Below are 21,461 nucleotides of genomic sequence, written 5' to 3'. Positions count from 1 at the left end.
GTTATTATACGATATTTGTTCTTCTCTTTCTGACTTACTTCACTCTCTATGACAGTCTCTAGGTCCATCCACATCTCTACAAATTACCCTGAGTAATATTGCATTCTATATATGTACCACATCTTCTTTATCCATTCATCTGTCAGTGGACATTTAGGTTGCTTCCATGTCCTGGCTATTGTAAATAGTGCTGCAATGAACAGTGGGGTGCATGTGTGTTTTTGAATTATGATTTTCTCAGGGTATATGCCCAGGAGTGGGATTGCTGGGTCATATGGTGATTTTATTTTTAGTTTTTTAAGGAACCTCCATAGTGTTCTCCATAGTGGCTTTATCAATTTGCCTTCCCACCAACAGTGTAAGAGGGTTCCCTTTTCTCCACACCCTCTCCAGCATATACTGTTTGTAGGTTTTTTTGATGATGGCCATTCTGACCAGTGTGAGGTTATACCGCACTGTAGTTTTGATTTGCATTTCTCTAATAATTAGTGATGTTGAGCATCTTTTCAAGTGCTTCTTGGCTATCTGTATGTCTTCTTTGGAGAAATGTCTATTTAGGTCTTCCACCCCTTTTTTGACTGGGTTGTTCAGATTTGTCTTATATTTTAAGACAGTGTGGTAAATAGGCTAAGGAAGGACAAAAGTGGAAGCAAGGAAACTAGCCTATTTCATAAATCCAGGGGAGATTATGGTGGCATGGACTAGGACTGAGGCAGTGGAGATGGTGAAAATTAATTATATTTAGGACTTTTACTTATTCCCAAATAGAAGTAATACAAAAGGCCGGTATGGTAGTTTTGAATGGAGTACGAGAGAAAGAAGAGCAAAGGTGAACCTTTAGATTTGAGCCTTTGCAGTTGAATAAAGATGTGGGATAAGAGGGTCTGAATGCAAAGGAGAGGGTGTTTCCAGGGCCTGGATAGCATCTGGGTATTATCAGCTGGATGACATCCCACTAAGAACTGATAACTGAGCCCTGGGGCAATTCAAAAGATCAAATGTGCCAAATGCTGCTGAGAGTAGAATAAGATGAGTACTAAGAATGCCCACTGGAGGTCACAGTGTACGTCACATTGGTCTCTGTGAAGGGAGAAAAGCCTGATTGGGGTATGCTCAAGAGTGAACAGATTTCTTCAACAAATAAACTGATGGTGGGGGGTGGGGATTGAGGTGGAGGAAGGAAACTGTAGATTAAAGGATAATTAAATGATGCATCATCCAGTTACAAAGGGGTGGACGTTATCGGATCCTCAGATAATTGGTATACAAATACTGACTTGATTTTGATGATATTAAATACTTATTAATTTATTTTAAAATGAGACAATGGTTCTCTGGTTCCACGAACAAACAAAACGAGTCCTTACGTTTTAGAAATGCTTGATGAACTGAAATAATGTCTATCGGTAGATAATTGTTGAAGTTGGGCGATGAATACACTATTCTCTCTACTTTCTTGTATGTTTGGGAACTCTCCGTAATTAGTTTAAAAAAATCAAATAATCTTAAAGAGTTAAAGTTGAGAACGTTTATCAGAATAACAACCTTATTTTTGTAAGCGCAACATGCTCTTGGAAGATTCCCATAAATTTAGAAATGTGTAACATTTCTTACGAAAATAACCTCCAAAAGAATTAAGTGTACTTTTTTTTTTACACTTGTAATTTGTTGCCTGGAAATAGAATCTGAATTCGTAAATGAAAATAAAAGTGAATAGATGGTAAAAAAATGCAAATTAAGAATATATTATTGATTCTCAATCATGTTCACAAGTATTTCCAGATTACAAAATACTTAAACAGCGTATAGAGTCCAACCTCATATTTTTTAATGTTATTTTTGACAGTGGGGCTACAGTCGATATCATTTCTAAAAATATCTGCTTACTGTATTGTCTAACGTTTACGTAAGACGTATGGATGCCTCAATTTTAAGCGTTGAAAAAAAAAAAAGAAAAAGAAAGGAACGAGCTACCAGCTGCTGCTTTTATTGATACAAAGTACAGAAATCTTCCGCGGCTGCAAAAGCCGCAGACGCAGCCAAATTGCCAGAAGGCGACAGGCTGCTCGGGGTCGGGGAGGGGGTGGGGTTTGGGCGGGGGGGGGTGCCGTGCGCAGGCGCAATAGCAAGCCATCGGTCAGAGGCGGGCCTAGAGCCTCGGTTAAAGGACAGCTATTTCAGCCAATCAAGGGACAGCGTCAGAGGCTTCTTCCTGGAAGAGGAGGTTGGAAGTTGGGTCTCGGCGGCGGTGGAGAAGGCAGCTACCGGTGTAAACCCGGGGCTGAGGTGAGTGGGCGGCGACGGTTTGGTGCTCCGTTCAGTGTGCATTTCTTCTTCCGGACCCCGCGACTTCCTCCGGGCGGCCTGGGAATGGGGGAGGCCTGGTGCAGCGTACGCTCGCCCGCTTTCCTTTCCCGCGTCGCTCGGGGAGCGCGGCCTCCCCGCCGCTCGCTGAGCCCCGGGGTGAACCGCCCGGCGGTAGGTACCTTCCTTGCGGCGGGCTCTGGGCTTCCTTCGAGTGGGGAGGCCGAGCCCGGCCAGAGGTTGGCAGACCTCAGTTCTAGTCTCTCGCGGCTGGTTTGCTAAGGTGGGTGGCCTCGGCGAGTCCTTTGGCCTCTCCAGCCTTACGGGATAACCAGCCTTGCTCTTCCTCCTCAGGGAGCAGTCCTGAAATCAGAAGAATTAATGGGAGGCGGGGAAGGAGGTAGATGCCAAGCCTAATCATTAGATCATCTGGCGAGGTTTTAAAAACAACATACCAGCGGCCCCATTCACAGTAGACAAAACGAGTCAAAAGTCTGGGGATGGGACCCTAGAATACCTTTCTTTTTGGTGAAATACCGCAGAACGGAACAAACACTAGAAGGTGGATCTTGAGTCTGATAACCAGCTATGATGCCTGGCGCTTGTTTTACTAAAAACCTCCATCGCCTTTGACAAGTTTAGTCTAGAGAAGTGATAGGGAGATAAGCAGGATTTCTGTAATACGTCAGTTTCCTTTTGTACTGTTAGATGCTTCATAGTTTACTGATTTAAGGGAACTTGTACTGTGTACAAGAACCAAGGTTAAGAATTCCTGCTGTGCCATTTACTAGCCTTTTGATCTGGCTGCAGACACTTCCCCTTGGTGAGACAGACTTGGGAGCCTCATCTCTAAAATGAAATTGAAAATACTACTTAACTCATAGAATTGGTTTGAAGATTAAGAGAGGATGTGAAACAATGGTACCTGTCACTTACTTGCCCTTTGGGGATTGGCAGCTAAAGCAGAGGATTACACATGGTGCTGGGAGGCACATAACTGGGCTTCCAATCTAAAAAGGCTTGAGTGGGGTGAAACCTGGGCTGTCTGAAATTTATTTTGAAGTACCAGATCATTGCTAATTCTCTGATTTTGGTAATTATGTGGTTATAAGAGAACATTCTTATTTGGGGGATACCCACTGAAGTATTTGCGGGTGCAGAGATGAGAGACCAATAAGGCAAATGAGGGAAAATGTTAACATTTGGAGAGTCTGAGTGAAGAATATGGAATATTCTTTATACTATTCATACAGCTTTTCTGTAAGTCTGAATTGATGTTTTTGGAAGTTTTAAAAAGTTGATTATAACTATTTGCAACTCGTGTGTTGTAAATAAATGAAATGGTACACAGTATTTATAACCCTCCATCCCATGCACTTTCACCCCTTTTTTCTTAATGGCTGTGTTGTGTGTATATATAGACACTTTATCCAGCCCTCATATTGATGAAATTATGGGCTGTTTCCAGCTTTTCCTGCTCTTTTCAAACAATGCTGCGTTACACATCCTTAAACACACTTTTGAGTACTTGTACCAATATTTTTGTAGGATAAATTTCTAGAAATAGAATTGTTGGGTCACACAACATTGTTGATCAACTATACTCCAGTATAAAATAAAAATTTAAAAAAAAGAATTGTTGGGTCAAAGAATATCAGCATTAAAAGTTTTGATACGGTCAGGTCAAATTCCAAATAAATATATTCGTTTCCTTTCCTGTCAGTTGTGTCTGAGGATTCCCCATATTCTCTTGGCGGTACTGGCCTGCCACCTGAGAGTGTTATGTGGCGGCTGTCATGGTGGCTTCTGTGAGAGCTGCGGGAAATGGATGCTCTCCACCGCAGTAGGCTTCCCTGCAGGGCCAGAGGAGCTAAGAGCCTGCTTCTAAAATTGGGATGGCCACTCTGAAGAAACTGAGAGGAAGGAGAGTGTGACCTGTGCTGGAATCCAGGGCCTGCCACATAGAAGGTGTTCTAACATTTGTCAGATGATGGAGTATGTGAAATCTTGATAGTCTGTTAGATGAAAAGAATCCTTTGTAAAATTTGCTTTTAACAGTGTGTTTGTCTGAATATTTTCCTGCCTTTATTCAGCATTTGCATTTTTCTCATCATCTTTTGCCTATTTTTCTATTATTTTTTTAAAAATATATAGGTTTAAAAAAAAACTCTTTCCGTGGATCTTTATTGAGGATTTAGCACCTTCTAGGCGTTGTTTAAGGTGCTGGAGGTAGAGTTGTGAGTAAGACAGGCAACTGCTGAAGTCATAGTGCTTTTCTTGTGGGGATGGAATCAGAAAATATGTTTTTAAAAAATCAAAATTAAATTTCTAATATTTGCCCTTGTTAGCTTGCAGGCATTCTTCTCCCAGAAAAATGGGATTGTCTTTTAATTTTGCTTATGGTATATTTTCCTATATGGAATTTTTAGATTTATCTTTGGTAGTCAGATCTGTTGGTCTTTTGTAGTAACCTTAAAATATGTAGTTAGCTATTTGTCTGTTTTCCTTTATAGATTGTAAGCAACGCAAGGATGGAGGCCATGTTTATCCTTGAAAGATAGTATGATGTAGTGTTTGAGATCTTTAGGCTCTGGCTCCTTCCTTTACTCTGTGACTTTACGCAAGTGGATCAACTTTTGTGAGCCACGGTGATGGTGATCTCATCTCTGAAATGGAAAGAGCACCTTTCTTTCCTCAGATTTCTCGCAACCATGAGAAAAGTATTTAGCACAGTGTCTGGCACATACTATGTACTCAGGTGTTATCTGCCATTATAATCATCATTGCCATATATAAGACAAACAGTAAATATTTGAAAGAGTAAATAAACATTAAAGATGTTTATACCTACTCCCAAATTCCCATTGATTTGAAGCCTTCTTGAAATGAATGGAGCTACCAACAAATACTAGAAGACAATATGCTAGGATATAAGGGAGAAGGAATGTGGTATGAGAATTAGGCTCGCTATTAGATAGAAGAACTGTAGTGAAATCAAAAAGATCCCTGGGAAGCCATTGTATTCCAGGTAAGAGGGAATGGTGTCTTGATCAGAACTGATGAACTTGAGATAGTGAGATATCGAAGTTTTGGGACTTGATAAATTTGGCAGTGATGGTGAGGAGAGGAGATTGGTAAAAAAGGAGAATTAAGATAACCGTTAGGTTTCTGGCTTGAAATACTAGGTGGATAATGGGGACATTTTACTGAAACAGGAAAGAGTAGAAGCTATGAGAGGAACAGGTTTAGGGTATGTGTATTTATGGTAGATGGACTCAAAAGAACTTTCTTTTTTTCTTTTTTTTTTAAGTTTGAATGCCCTGTGAGACATCCAGGAGCAGCCCAGATGCAGTCTGGACTGGAGATAAAAAGTCAAGAGTCAAGAAAAGAAAGACAAATACTATATCACTTATATGTGGAATCTAAAAATAATACAAACGAATCTATGTACAAAACAGACTCACAGACAGAAAACAAACTTACGGTTGCCAAAGGGGAGAGGGAGAGAGAGAGGGGCAAATTAGGAGTATGGGATTAACGGACAAACTACTATACATAAAATAGGTAAGCAACAAGGATTTACTGTATAGCACAGGGAATTATATTCAATATCTTGTAATAACCTATAATGGAATATAATCTGAAAAAAATAACTGAATCACTTTTCTGTACACCTGAAACTAACACAATATTGTAAATCAAGTATACTTAAATTAAAAAAAAAGTCAAGAGTCATAAATATAGACCAGGGTTTCTCCACTTTGGCACAATCTGTTGACATTTCGGGCTGGATAATTCTTTGTTGCTGTGCATTGTATGTTTATAGCATCCCCAGCCTTTACTCATTAGAAGCCAGTAGCACCCCCTCCCTGGTTGTGGCAACTAAAGGTGTCTCCAGACCTTGCATATATCTTCTGGTTGGCAAAATGACACCTGGTTGAGAACCACGGATAGAAATGGTATTAAAAGCTATGGAATTGACTGAGATCATCCCAGGGAGAACATAAAACAGAGGCCTAAAACTAGTGGCCAGCAGACCACAAAGATTGTTGGAGATAAATATTTTTTGACCTCACAGTATTTGACAATTTCTGCAATTAATTGCCAGTATTTTTAAAAATTGAGAAATTTCACATAAAAATCTGGATTTTTTTTGCCCTTGAAAAGTCAAGACAACGGAACAATGAATCTTCATTCGCACATGAATGCTAGTGGCTGGAGGCTTTGAGGTCTGGCTTGGAGATGCTCAGTTCTCCTTCGCTCTTTATGTTGCTTGCCTTTTCCCTTTGGGTTTTGAGTTTGTGAGTCTCTGAGGCATGCCAGCATTAAAATTTGGCTAGAAGAAGGAGGGGCAGTAAAGGAGACTGAGAGGCAGCGGCCAGTGTGGTAGGAGGAAGACGTAAATGTAGCATCACAGACGCTGAGAGAGAAGGGGAGTGTGTTGAAAAGGAAGAAAATGCTGCTGAGAGATTAAGATCAGCTTAGAAAAATGTCCATTGGATTTGGTCACGTGGTGGTTGTTGATGGCCGTGATGAGCAGTTTCTGTGGAGGTAGGAGGTTGACGCCAGATCGGATAGTGACAAAAATGAATATGCAGAAGGCTAGTGAAGCAGTGAAGTGTGGGTTGATAGAGTAACTCATCATGTCCGTGGCCACTGACAGACTGATTCTCAGCAGCAGCCAGTTCACTGCTGTGGGTTGGTGGAAACTCAGGGCTGTCCCACAGCTGCCCTTATTACCTCACAAATTCCAAGTATAAAACTGCCTCCAGGGTATTACTTGCTATCTCTCATGTTGGATGGTGTTATGTTATATCTTGAAAATCTGGTAAGATCCATCTAAGTGAGCACTCGGGATATTCTCATTTTATGATATACCTAAGCTTCAAATGGAGTAGATGGAGGTTATTGTGGCTATTGAAGGTATAGTTGAATTTGAAATTTCTGTAGTAGATGTAGAAAAGTTAATGAGTCTATAAAAAATTGTAGAGTATATTGTAGGAAAAAAGAGAATGGATGATGTGAGTTTGTCTGGAATATAGTAATTTTAATTTTGTCAGAGTGTTCCTTAGTTATAAGTGTTTGCTGTTGGAGATCAATCTATAATATAAAATGAGTGATTGTAACGTGAGATGGGAAGGCAGCATGTGTAGTTTGGCTGTAGGGAGGGTAGAGAAGTGAGGCATAACTGGTGAGGGGTGTGGAATCCAGATGATTTAATTTATAGATGAAAATACAGTTGATCCTTGAACAACTGGGAGGTTAGGGGCGCCCACCCTCTGTGCAGTTGAAAATCTGAGTATAACTAAGAGTTGACCTTTCGTATCTGCAGTTCCTTCATATTTGCGGTTCTGCATCTGAGGGTTCAACCAACCATGGATCTTGTAGTACTCTAGTATTTACTATTGAAAAAAATCCACGTGTAAGTGGACCCGTGCAAGTTCAAACCTGTGTTGCTCAGGGGTCAAGTGTATACTACAGTATATTTTTTGTGCCAATGAAAGTATTAAGTAGAGCAGGAAAAATACGATGATTGAGTATATATTGCTAATTAGAAAAGGATGCAGCCTTTCCCTGTTGTAAATGTTAGTTTTAGAGACCAGGGAGATCATTTTGTCCTGGGTGCCAAACTGCCAGGGGAGAAAAAGTAAAATGTTCTGTCATTAGTCGCTGAATGTGACAGGTTTGTTTTGTAGCTCCACTCTCAATCTTTGGTCTATTTCTGTGTGTGTGTGTGATTTTTTTTTTTCTTATTTTTTGTCTGATGGTCCATTTCTGTAGGTTCTTGATCTTCCACAATGGGTGAGCCACAGCAAGTAAGCGCCCTCCCACCCCCTCCGATGCAGTACATCAAGGAGTATACAGATGAAAATATTCAGGAAGGCCTCGCTCCCAAGCCTCCACCTCCAATAAAGGACAGTTATATGATGTTCGGCAACCAGTTCCAGTGTGATGACCTTATCATCCGCCCTTTAGAAAGTCAGGGTATCGAACGGCTTCATCCTATGCAGTTTGATCACAAGAAAGAACTGAGAAAACTCAATATGTCTATCCTTATTAATTTCTTAGACCTCTTAGATATCTTGATAAGGAGCCCTGGGAGTATAAAACGGGAAGAGAAGCTAGAAGATCTTAAGCTGCTTTTTGTACATGTGCATCATCTCATAAATGAATACCGACCCCACCAAGCAAGAGAGACCTTGAGAGTCATGATGGAGGTGCAGAAACGTCAACGCCTTGAGACAGCTGAGAGATTTCAGAAGCATCTGGAACGAGTCATTGAGATGATTCAGAATTGCTTGGCTTCTTTGCCTGATGATTTGCCCCATTCGGAAGCAGGGCTGAGAGTAAAAACTGAACCAATGGATGCTGATGATAGCAACAATTGTGCTGGACAGGATGAACAACAAAGAGAAAATTCAGGTCATAGGAGAGATCAGATTATAGAGAAAGATGCGGCTTTGTGTGTCCTAATTGACGAAATGAATGAAAGACCGTGAAGGATGTTTGTTTTTCTTCTTTTTTTTTTCCGTTTCAGTAAATAGCATATATATTAGTTAATTCACTTTTAGAGCACCTCAAAAGAGAGAGCACTAGAAGTCTTGCAAGCAGCTTGACTCTCCAACTTTCTCAATTGTTAGACGTCACAGGCAGTTTATGTCATTTCACTTTATGGCAAGCCTAGGTAAATGAGTACGCCTACATTAAGAGTAATCACCTTAATAAAAGCAGTGTTTGCCTCTATTGTGTGGAACATCCCTGTTTTCGGAGTTGCAGTAAACTTTGAAGATATCCTCAGTAATAGTGGGTTTTCATCCCTGAAAAGTAGATTTGTCATTGCTTTAAGAATGATAGATAATAAAGGATATCAAACTTTATAAATATGAAATTATGAAATCCTTAGATTTATTTCACTTAAAAATTTGGTTAATCTCTAAAAAAGAATAGTGTAACATGTTAAAAGAGAGGAACCCTGGAGAGTTATAAAACAGCAGTTTATTTTTCCTCTGGGCTGCTCCTGCAACAGTCTGTCTCAGCCTCTTGTCCCTATCCTGGATGGGTCCCAGAGCTTTTTTACAGTCACTAAGAAGTCCTTTGATCACTTTTAGTCACATTCATTTTAATAATTAAAATGTCTGTGTAATTACCTATACATTTCCTAAACTCAGACTTGCTTAAGGCTGGAAGCCTGCCCTGGGAAGGGGCTTTGGTGGCAGAGACTGCTGGATGTCCACCAGAGATTCTTGCTCGCCTGAGATATGCTGCCCTGCTAGGGACTATGTTCCCCCATTCCTCTTGCATCTCTGTGAGGCCATGTAACTGAGTTCTTACCAGTGGAATGTGGTGTAAAAATCCAGGCCTGCCTCATAAAAATTTCTCTTCTTATCTGCTGGTTTGATGGTCACACCCCGGAAAACTTTGGAAGCCACTTGAAGATGGCAAAAGTTCAATCATTTCGGGTCCTTGAAAGCCTGAAGACTAGGCCCTCCTTTCATTAACTCCACCCTCTCCCAGTCCCCATCCCCACCCCCACTGATGTGACTTCACCACGTGAATAAGAAGTCAACCTGTTTTGAGCGCTGAGATTTCATTTCTGCACCTTCTCTTTTCTGTTCTCTAGCCTCTCTTCCAGCAAAATCTTGATGGAGAGTCTGCCTTGTATCTGAGGGTGGCTGCCAGCCTTTCTCTTAATAAAGGCCAGTGGTTCTCAAAGCGTAGTCCTGGACCAGCAGCATTGCTATCACTTGGGGACTGGTTAGAAATGCAAATTCTCAGGTGCACCCCAGACATCTTAAATCGAACTCTAGGGGTGGGGCTCAACAAACTGTGGTTTAAAGAGCCCTCAGGTGATTCCCATGCAGGCTCAAGATTGAGAATCACTGATAATGGTAAGGCCTTTTGCCAGATAAGCTGGCAAAGTCCAGTTTAAAGTGGCCACAGGCCAGTTCTATATGTGAAACATTCATGCATCCTTTTCTTTAAAAATCTGGGGAGTGTAGGCTGTTTCCAAGTAGACAACCCCTCTGTTAGGCACTTAGTTGGCAAGTCTCATTTGTTTTTTCCTGATATGTGTTTGGTATAGATTTTTGGACTCCAGAGACTTCAGGAGACACAGTCCAGGCTCTCTCAAGCTTAAATTAAAGGCGGAGGGGAACCCCCTCATCTCCCGGTGGCGGGGCAAGGTAGACATTGCTCAACACTTGAGCGACTCCCCAAAGGAATCTCCTTTGTAAAGGAGACCTCAATCTTTTTACAACTTTGAGGAGGGTGCTGGGCTAAGAGGTACAAAACCAATTTTTGGCTGCCTTACAATTCGTCGCATGGAAAAAACTAACTGAATCACATTATCACGTCCTTAAGAGAGTCACGACATCATTTGTATATAGTGTGTGTTTGTTGGAGAGAGGGATTAAGAGATTAAAATTTCACGTGGAATCTTAAATTCTGATCTTGGGAGGACCCGATCTTGTAGGTCTGTGGGTGGGACCTGGCATAAACTCTAAAGAATTCTGACGTGAACTCCTGGTATTATAATGAGTTGAAGGAGCACTAGTCGTCTGATAGTTGTTACAAATTTCAAAGTTTATATAGAGATTCAGTCTATGAGGATGAAAATACATCTCTGGTCATAAGGAATATTCCTGATAGATTGATTCCTCAAAGTGAAATATCTGGAAGAATAACCTGGGCAACTCTTGAGATTACCAGTGCCTGGGCCCCAGACCACTAGGATTCTGGTTTCATTGTTCTGGACTGGGGCCCTGGTATTGGTTTTAAGAAATCTGTAGATGACTCTACTGTGCAGTAGGATAAAGGAGGATTACATTAGTCAGTACCCTCTATTGAACTAGTTTAAGCAAAAGATGAATTTGTTGAAAGGATACTGTGTTACATAAGTTAAACATCCAAACCATGAAGGACTGGGAGGGTCTCGAGGGCAACTGGGACTCAAACCTGATCCAGAACCCTCTGTCTCTCCTCTTCGGCTTTTCTGTTAGCTTCATTCTCTACAAACCAAATTCTTTGATGGTATGGGTGCAGAACATGGCTGCTAACGATTCCCAAGTGTTAGGTCTTTCTATACCACTCTCTGGGAGTTGTCTCTCAAAAACGAAAAAAAAAAAAAAGGTGAAAGGCTAATTAACCAGTTCGGAGGGAGGAGTTAGGGGTGGCACACCTGATTCCAACTGGGCCATTCAGCTGGGGGCAGATTCTGTAAGAATCTGACAGACCCCAGCATGTCAGTGTGGGGGGGGAGGAGGTCCACCCCTCCCTTTAAGTTCATTTATTCCTTGCATTCATTTAGTGGATATTGTGTTCCTCTCTATTCCTGATACTGGTTTAGTTGCTGGGGGTATGAGGAGTGGGAAGGAAAATGGAAGAAAGATAAACAGGAAAACAAATAGGTTAATTTTTGAAGGTATAAGTTCTTGCTTTAACCATTCAGCCATTATAACAGAAGAATCTTGCTTCCAATTATATTCCTATTTCCTGCTCAAAATGCCTTGTCCACATTATCTTCTCTTTTCAAGTTATGTTTCTATGTTCACAGTTGTTAAGGGTGTTGGAAGGCCATTTCAACTGTGCTGTGTTGTATCTGAGAGAAAAGACGTGTCCTGGGTCCTGAGGTCACAGGAAACAGCAAGTGCAAGGGTCTCATTAGACAACTAAAAGTTGGCATGATTTGGGAGAAAAGGCTATTATGGCCGCAGCATAGGGAGGGAGGAGGTTGGAGCTAGAGAAGCAGATGGAGGTCAGGTTACAGGACTTAGAAGGCCAAGGGAAGGAGTGTGTTATATCCTAAATCTGACGGGAAGTGTTGGAGAGAGAGAAATTTCCCCCTCCACCCCTCTCGAGTTCTTGTGGTTGGACTAATAATAAAATTGACGCAAGACAAATTAACAGGAGAAGAGACATTTTAATTCTTATACAGGGAGGTCTCATAGAAATGGGACCTAAGAAGTAGCCAAAGCATATATACTCTTTAGACAAACACTGAATTTCTGAGGAATTGACAGGACAAAGAAACTTAGGTTTTGGGTGCTCAATTAGTGAAGAATCTAAACAATTTGGGCTTGGGGTAGTAAATTAAAGAAGTAACAAGGTTTGTATAGGCTTCTTGGCTGAAATTCCTTCTCCCAGGCAATAAGGGTGTCCTTTTACCTTTACTGCAGGGAGTGCACCTTTCATGGGAGAGGTTTATTTTTTGCTTTGGGGGAAACAGAAAGTGGGGGTCAGAGTGTCCCTCTTGCATTGGCCATTTCTTAGTTCAGTATGCCGTCATAGCATATTTTGGGGCAGCCTGCTAGCACTTTGTTGGCACTGTTCTAATCACTTTATGTACAAAAAGCCATTTTTATCCTCAAAACAACCCATTGAAATCATTATGATTCTTACACCTATGTTACAGATGAGGAAGCAGAGGCTCAGAGAGGTGTCATTTACCCAAGGTCACCAAGCTAGTGAGTGGCAAAGCCTGGATTGAAACATTCTAGTTTCAAAGACTAAGCACTCAACCTTCATACTCTGTCACCTCTCTACTGCATCATATAGTTAATAAATCATAGGTAATAAGTAATGGAGTCGAGTGGAATCTGATATTTTGACCCTAAAATCCATACTCTTTTTTTTTTTTTTTTTTTGCGGTACGCGGGCCTCTCACTGTTGTGGCCTCTCCCATTGCAGAGCACAGGCTCCGGACGCGCAGGCTCAGCGGCCATGGCTCACGGACCCAGCCGCTCCGCGGCATGTGGGATCTTCCCGGACTGGGGCACGAACCCGTGTCCCCTGCATCGGCAGGTGGACTCTCAACCACTGTGCCATGAGGGAAACCCCTAAAATCCATACTCTTATACACTACATGATACTGGACTGAGGAAGGAGATTTGTAGACAAAGATTATGAGCTCCCTTTGAACATTTTAAAGCATTTTTGTCAGAATTCTGCTGCTATCTTAAGGAGATGCTGTGCGTATAGCACTAAACTTCCTAAAACTCCCTCTTAGTAGATATCACCGCCACTTTATGAAAGTGAGGGTCAGTTTTGTGGTCTGCTCAGGTGGTGTTTCCAGATTAGAATCTAGGTCAGGAGTCAACAAACTTTTTCTGTAAAAAGCCAGTTAGTAAATATTTTAGGCATTATAAGTACTCTTTTATATGGTACAAAGGCAGCCATAGAAAATACGTAAACAAATGAGCACGGCTGTGTTCCAGCTTTAGATATGGACATTGAAACCTGAATTTAAATAATTTTCATGTTATGAAATATTATTATTTTGATTTTTTTCCCAATCATTTAAACATGTTAAAATAATTCTTAGCCTGTGGACTGTACAAAAAACAGGCAGCCAAATGAATTCAGCCAGAGGTTCTAATCTAGGTGATTGGATTCTAAACCCTGGAGTGTTTTCACAAAACCACTTAATAACCACAAAATAAAAATTATAGGTTTGTTCTAGGGCCTAAGTGAGATTATGGCTACAAAGCACTAAGCCTAATTTCTGGTAGTTAGTAAGCTTTCAAAGGTTAACTGGTACCTTCCCTGCTAAGTCTTTTGCATTTGGCATTTAGAATCAAAGATTTAGGAACTGGTTTCAAACTGTAATGTGATGAGTCTAACAGTAAGTGGCAGTCTTACCTCAAGTTTAGAAGCTGCAGCCAGGTGGCAGAGGAGATTAAGGTGGAGAAACTCACAGGTGCTGCTTGTAATACTGAGCTTTTTATTCAACAAGTGAGACTTGCTGCTTGTGTCTGACTGTGGCCTACAAACTCTTTTCTGATGGAGAGAATAGGGTGTAAATTTGTCAAAATAACCAGTACTATGTTGCAAATAAGAGATTTTTGGTTAGAGCTTTTGTCCCAGGACTGCCTGGACAAGACCTGAGGAAGACCTCAGGCACTGTTGGTTAGTTCTGAGTACATGAGGACAGTAAGATGCTTCTCATATCTGCTTAGCACCAAGTTCTGTGAAGCTGCTGGTTCCCTGCCCCTGCTCTAGGTTTGGAGTAAGGGAAGACATTGAAAGGATGGGTGTCAGGTGGGGTGATGTGGCTGGCTAGGAATGCATTGTATCATAACTATAAGGAAAGATGCCTTTGGGGTCTTTATTGATTTTCACAATTATTCAGTCATTCAACAAACCTGAAGATCTATGAATACCATCGTTAAGAGCCATTAAGAATGAGAGTACTGATGTGGAAATACATTCTATATATAACAGAAGTTGCTGGGTATAGGCTGAGTCCACATTTGTGTCTCTCTGTCTCTCCATACCCAAATTGGAAAAATATATTAAAAACTATTTTATGGATGAGGAAATTGAGACTCAGAAATGTAACTTGCTACACACCGAGGACACTTGGGCTAGTAAATGGCTGTTAAAACTCAGATTTAAAAGAAAAGAAACAGAAAAAGAGTAATGCGTGGTAGAATTTGGGCTCCTTTGTTTACTAGTAGTTTCGCCTTGGTTTGACCTATTAACCTCCATGACCCTCGATTTGCTTAACTATGATAATTATGGAACCATAGTATAGGGTAGGTACCATTTATGTTGGGAATGAAAGAGAAGGCCCATGCTGATTCTTTCTGAAACTTGTTTGTCCCCAGGCAACATACTCAGAATCATCTGTGCAGAAACATCTGATCTGGAAGGGCTGAGGGGGTATCTGAAAGGCTTAAGTGGTTCATAAGCCTGAGGCGTTCTGACTCACTACTACTTAAAGGGGAGAGTGGTTAAAAAAAAAAAAAGGAAGCCACAAATAATCAATAGCAGAAATGAAAAAGGGATATTACTACAGATTTTATAGACAGAAATAATAAAATATTATGAATAACTTTATACCAACACATTTGAAAATTTAGATAAATTGGACAAATTCTTACAAAATTACCAAGGTTTAAGAGTAGGAAACTTGAATAGCTTTCTGATGATTAAAAACAGAAAAAGTTGTCAAAATCTTCTCAGAAAGAAAACTTCAGGTTCAAATAGCTTTGCTGACAAGTTCTACCAAGCACTGTTAGGAAAAAAAAAAATCTTATACAGACTCAGGGAATAGAAAAAGAGGGAACATTCCCCAGCTCTTTTTATGGGACTGGGATGGTGAGTTACTGAGTACCCTCACTTGTTCAACAAATGTAACTTGTTCAGCAAGTTACAGTTTTGAGTCTCAATTTCCTCATCCATAAAATAGTTTTTAATATATTTTTCCAATTTGAGTATGGAGAGACAGAGAGACACAAATATGGACTCAGCCTATACCCTTCCCTTTGGGAGGTACAAAGGACCCAGAGAGCCAAGATACCCTTTTTTTGGCCATGCCACTCAACACATGGTATCCTAGTTTCCCAACCAGGGATCAAACCCACGACCCCTGCAGTAGAAGTGCAGAGTCTTAACCACTGGACCACCAGGGAAGTCCCAAGATACCCTTGATAAAAGAACTAAGGGGAGGATTTGCCTTGCGTGACATCACCATTTCCCGTAAAGCTGCAATAATTAAAACGATGTATTATACTGACAAGAAAGATAGGAAAATATACTATTGGAACAGACTAGAAAGCCAAAAAATAGATCCATGCCTGTATGATTTTTGAAATATAACAGAGATGGCATTACAAAGTAATGGGAAAATGCTGGAATTTTCAATTGACAAAATATACAAAAATCAATTATGGGAAAATTAAAGGCCAACAGTGAAAGAAAAAACTATAAAGCCTTAAAGCTAATGTAGGTGAATATCTTCATAATCTCTGGGTAAGAGAAGTCTTCGTAAATAAAATACAAAAAGTACAACCCACCAAAGAAAAGGCTAGTACATTTTACTACATTTGAATTAAGAAATTGTGTTCAAGAAAACATACCATAAATAAGTGAAAAGCAACGAAGTGGGAGAAAATATGACAGATTAAACCAGCAGAGGACTGGTATCCTGAGTATATAAATTATTCATATACAGCAATAAGAAAAACTGAGAAAGCCAACAGAAAAATGGGCAAAAGTCTCAAACATTTGCGCTCCTCCCCTTCCCCAAATCCAAATGGTTCACAAACAAAAGAAAAGGTGCTCATTAACCTTGTTAGCAATGAGGAAAATGCAAAGTAAAGCTGTAGAGAGAGGCCATCATATCCTTTACCAGTTTGGCTAAAAAAAAAAAAGTCTGGCAATACTAAGTGTTAAGGAGGATGTGGAATAAAAGAAACTTATACTCTGCTGGTAGATGTCTTGGAAGCAGGCATTACGTAATAAGGCTCAAAATATGTATACCCTCTGACCCAGTAATTGCGCTGTCAGAAATATGCTCCAGAGAAACTCCTATATGTGTCCACCTGAATCCATGTATGAGAATGTCCAGGATGGCATTGTTCATGAAAACTGAAACAGAAGAAGAAATGTTCACCTGGAAATAAACAATTTGAGGCATATCCAGTCCCAGGAAAACTATTCAGTAATAAAAACAACCCACAGGGATACAAAGCAGCATGAATGGATCTCACAAATACACTGTTAAGTAAAAGAAACAAAACACAAAAGCCTATAGACAATTTGATTTCACTATATGATGTTCAAAAACAAGCAAAATTATATATGTAACTTTAGGATGCATTACCTAGATGGTAAAACTATTTAAAAAAAAGGAAGCAATTATTGCAAAATTTAGAATAGTGATTGCCTGTAGGACAGGGGGAAGGCTTTGTGATCAGGAAGGGACATGTGGTCTTGGAGTGGGGGTCAGAGGGACTTGAGGAGATAGGCCATGTTTTATTTTTTGTTTTGGGTCCTGGTTACTTGAGTGTTTGCTTTCCAAGTATTGGTAAACTATAAATTTAAGTATGCAATGTTCTGTACATCTGTGCCATTTTCCGTTAAACAGTAGTTTAACCTTAAAACCATATTGTGACATCATCATACACTCATATAGGAAAAAATTTAAAAGTGTGACAGTCCTGATACCGGCAAAGATGTGGGGGGCATCGTAAGAGTTCTTCTCACTGTCAGAATGTGAGCTGGAATAAACACTTTGGAAAACTGCTTAACATTCTCGGGTAAAGCAGATGGCCGTGAGACGAGAGAAATGAGAATGTGCGTCAAGGACAAAGTGGGGAAATAGTAAAATGAAATAAAATAAGAGAGGGACCTCACTGGGATTGATGAGGAGTACGTCCGTCAAACTGAGGATGATTAGCTTCAGTATCTGAACCTGGAGCCAAAAACTAATAAACACAAAGAATTGCCATACAGGAGAACATGCTTGGGATGAGTGACGACTCACAGCTCCCCCACCAGCGTCGCCCTGGAGGAGACAGTGGGACTGCCATTTTCAACGCCGATAGGAGTTCCTACAGTGACTCACACATAGCTCAACAGAATTTTCTTGATGGTTTTCACCCTTTTCAGTTTCGTCACTGGGAGCCTCGGGGTAAGTTATTTCACACCCCTCCCATGTCCTCCACTCTGAAAGGTTTGATTACGTGAGCAGGAGCAGCACTGAGCTGGCTCTGGCCTTGGTTTGAGTGTGGCCTCAAGCTTAATCTCTCTGGCACTCATCCAGAGTTACTCAATATAAAGACTCTCTAAAGACACGAGAGCTCCGTGGCATCACCCCAGGGTTGTGAAGAGGGCGTCCTTGTAAGTTAAAAAGCACCGTATTAGCTTCCCTGGTGGTGCAGTGGTTGAGAGTCCGCCTGCCGATACGGGGGACACGGGTTCGTGCCCCGGTCCGGGAAGATCCCACGTGCCGCGGAGCGGCTGGGCCCATGAGCCATGGCCGCTGAGCCTGCGCGTCCGGAGCCTGTGCTCCGCAACGGGAAAGGCCGCAACAGTGAGAGGCCCGCGTACAGTAAAAAAAAAAAAAAGCACCGTATTAGTAAAATGTCGTTTTTGTAAGAAAAAGAACCATCCATATTCGGAGGGGCAAGTTTTCTTTCCCCATCTCCCCACCCCTTCCCTTTCTGGGAGCGGGTCTGTACTGGATATTTGCTTCTGCTGCCCAGCAACCATTTCTCCTTCTAAAATGCACCATACTTTTTCTTTGGGGAAACCACCTTTCTCTCACTTTCAGAGCATGAGATTGGGGATGTGACCCAGGGCTCACCCAATTAGTCCTTTCTGAACCTATGGACACAGATTGTTCAGGAATAAGTCTGTAACCCAGCATGGGTGTTTGAGGGGGTGTGCATCTGTGGGCTTGTGTGGGAGTGGCCAAGAGATGTTCTTGGTGTGCAGATACGTGCTCTGCAGGGACAGGAGAAGGACACTGGGTGGAATCTGCAGAAGGTGCCAACGCCAAGACAGCCAGAAACCAGGTCCCTGCTGTCCTCACTGGGGCCACTGAACCAAGTCTTGCCTGAAGCTAGACTTTTCAATAATGTCAGTCAATAAATCTGTAGTTTAAGCTAGTTTGAGTTGGGTTTTCTGTCATCTGCAACATAAGTAAAGTGTAGGGTTTTTGGTGAGAGAAGAAGTCTTTGTTGGCATAAGAACACCAAGATCATGCTGTGAGAGATGGGCAGTAGCAAGGGAGAAATTTATTCATCTTGTAAGTGACCCTGAGAACCTGGAGTTTTCCACAGGGATGAAGTAGCCCTCTCAGTGCTGGGACCCAGTGCAGAGGGCAATGCTGAAAGCAACTTGATGCAAATGAGAGCACTGAGACCACACAAATAAAAGTAAAATAAAAATAAAAAGACTTGTGGTGTGTAAAGAAATGTTTTGTACCTTCTCCTGGATCCCACTGAGTTCATGATGTTCACAATCATCCATGAGTAAGACTTTCTTACTAGAGATATACCCACCAGAGGTACTGGCATTAACACATTGTATATATAGAGAGGTTTATAGAAAAATATCTGAAAGGAGACCTGTTTTGGTGATAGTGGGTATTTCATGGTAGTGGGATCTGGCCTTTATTTTATTTATTTATTTTTATTCTTATTTTTTTCGGAATTTTCTACAGTGACTATGACCTGTATAATAATAAAAAAAGTTTTCAAGTACTGTACAGGCACACAAGGTTACAAGCACTCTTAACGAAAGTCACATGGCTAGCTGTAATCTGTAGGTCAAGATTGAGCTCAAAGTTGCTTAACTTCTTACCCTTTATATCCAACCCCAGTGTCTACCTTTGCAAAATTTTGGGACTAATGATACATAGAACCTAACTGAGATGCTGTGATTTAAATGAGAGGATTTTTTATTCAAATTAAGTACATATAAGATTCCAGCTTTAGTGGACGTTATTGTCTCCCCCATATCCATTCCACTGTGGCTCCCCCATTGTACAGGGTAGATTCTAATTGAACTGAGTTTTTCCAGGTGATCCCATCTGTATCGCCCATGCTTTCCTGTCTCCTGAGTAAAATTCTCTCACTTCCATTTTATGAATTTTGTCAAGTGGCCCCTTAGTTATCTATACATGTGTAATTCTAATTACACATAATTCCAGTGTTTCCATTTGGTGTTTGGAGGCTATCTTTAAGGAGTCTAAGATTTTCTCTCCCTTTTCCTGCTGACGAAGGGAGAAAAGCAAAACAATTTCTATAGTAGTATCATATGCAATAGTTTTTTTGTAGTTATCCCTCCACATAATTATAGCCAACACTCAACTGTCCCTTAAGAAAATTTATGATATGACTTTCTAAACAGAATTTAGAAACTAATTAATTACAATACAAAAGACTTCTTTACCAAAAATACATTCAAGGGCTCCTTTTAAAAAGCAAACTTCTGTTGCACATAATTAAAGAATCATAGACCTTGATGGGTCTTTTATGATCATCTTTACAAATAAATTGAGACATGAAGTATTCTTTTCAAGGGAATGATCACCTTGTTATTTTCACCCAGTGTTTTCACCCAATGGGATCTATGTAGCCATAATAAAGAACGAGGACATTCTATATGAGCTGAAATGGAGAGGTGCTCAGAATAGAATGTGAAGTTGAAAAAGAAAGTTGCAAGCTGATCAATCTTAGCATCTCTAGGTGTGGGGCAACCAGACAACTGTGATGGAATAGCACCAGCTGTGTATTCTTGCCAAAAAGTGGAACCTGAATCTAACCAAACCTCTAGAGCTAAGCTTCATTTATAGGAAATACAAAGAAAAGAGGAATACTTTAAATGATGCCACAAGGAAACAGACAAACCCAGAAAATGGAACAGTGCACAGGACAGTTGGTTTGTACAACTAGTCAATGGCAGGGGGAAAGGAGGGAAGACTGTCCTCAATTAAAAGAGACTTAAGTGTCATAACAACCAAATGCAATGTAGGGAGCTGTTTAGGTCTGGACTTAAACCTATAATAAAAGGATAATTTTGAGATAATCAGGGGAATTCGATTATGGACTGAAGAGTCAGGTGCTGCTAAAACATCATTATTAATTATGTCTTGTGTGATAATGATATTATGGTTATATATAGAGTGTCAATTTTTTGAAAACAAGATGCACACTGAAGTCTGTAAGGGTGAAATAACATGACATCTGGGATTTGTTTTAAAATGAAATTCTGATGATTTTAAATTTGTGTATTGGGAGTATGTACTATTCTCTGCTTTTGATATGTCAGAAATTTTTTTTTTTTTTTGCGGTACGCGGGCCTCTCACCGTTGCGGCCTCTCCCGCCGCGGAGCACAGGCTCCGGACGCGCAGGCTCAGCGGCCATGGCTCACGGGCCCAGCCGCTCCGCGGCATGCGGGATCCTCCTGAACCGGGGCATGAACCCGTGTCCCCTGCATCGGCAGGCGGACTGTCAACCACTGCGCCACCAGGGAAGCCCAATATGTCAGAAAATTTTTATATAAAATAGTAAATAGAAAATGCAAGGTGCAAAATGTATATATGGTGTGCTCTTTCGCTTAAGAAAGGAAGGAATAAGAATATATATTTTATTTTCTTGTGTTTGCATTGGGAGGATACACAAAAGACATGACAATAGAAACCTATAGGTTGGGTTGGGGAAATTAGTGGACTTGGAGGGGTGGGAATGAGGCTTCTTAATGTAAGCTTTTTATATTGCTTTAAACTTTAGCCATTTGGATGTATTACCTAAACAGTTTAAAAAAAACAAGAAATAAAAGTTAAATGAACATGACAATGTTCAGAAACAGTCCTTTATCAGAATAAAAGAAAGGGGTTAGAGTAGATTTCTAGGCTCCTTCATGT

General features: G+C 40.7%; 1 protein-coding gene across 3 annotated transcripts; it reads left to right on the top strand.

Annotated features, from left to right (window-relative positions):
- The first annotated feature begins 2,189 nt into the window (after positions 1–2,189).
- MED7 (mediator complex subunit 7) lies at positions 2,190–9,048 on the top strand. 3 transcript variants are annotated; one of them, XM_067732384.1, is made up of 2 exons: positions 2,190–2,286; positions 8,086–9,048. In XM_067732384.1, exon 2 carries the CDS (start codon positions 8,103–8,105, stop codon positions 8,802–8,804), a length of 702 nt encoding a protein of 233 aa, XP_067588485.1. In that variant the 5' UTR covers positions 2,190–2,286; positions 8,086–8,102; the 3' UTR covers positions 8,805–9,048. The 3 variants fall into 3 exon arrangements, with proteins under 3 accessions (XP_067588485.1, XP_067588486.1, XP_067588487.1); XM_067732385.1 differs by lacking the exon at positions 2,190–2,286 and adding an exon at positions 2,320–2,478; XM_067732386.1 differs by lacking the exon at positions 2,190–2,286 and adding an exon at positions 2,566–2,587.
- Positions 9,049–21,461: the final 12,413 nt, after the last annotated feature.

The sequence above is a fragment of the Pseudorca crassidens genome, chromosome 3, assembly GCF_039906515.1.
Source record: "Pseudorca crassidens isolate mPseCra1 chromosome 3, mPseCra1.hap1, whole genome shotgun sequence".
Classification (NCBI taxonomy): Eukaryota; Metazoa; Chordata; class Mammalia; order Artiodactyla; family Delphinidae; genus Pseudorca; species Pseudorca crassidens.
This window is presented reverse-complemented; position numbering and strand designations above follow the sequence as displayed.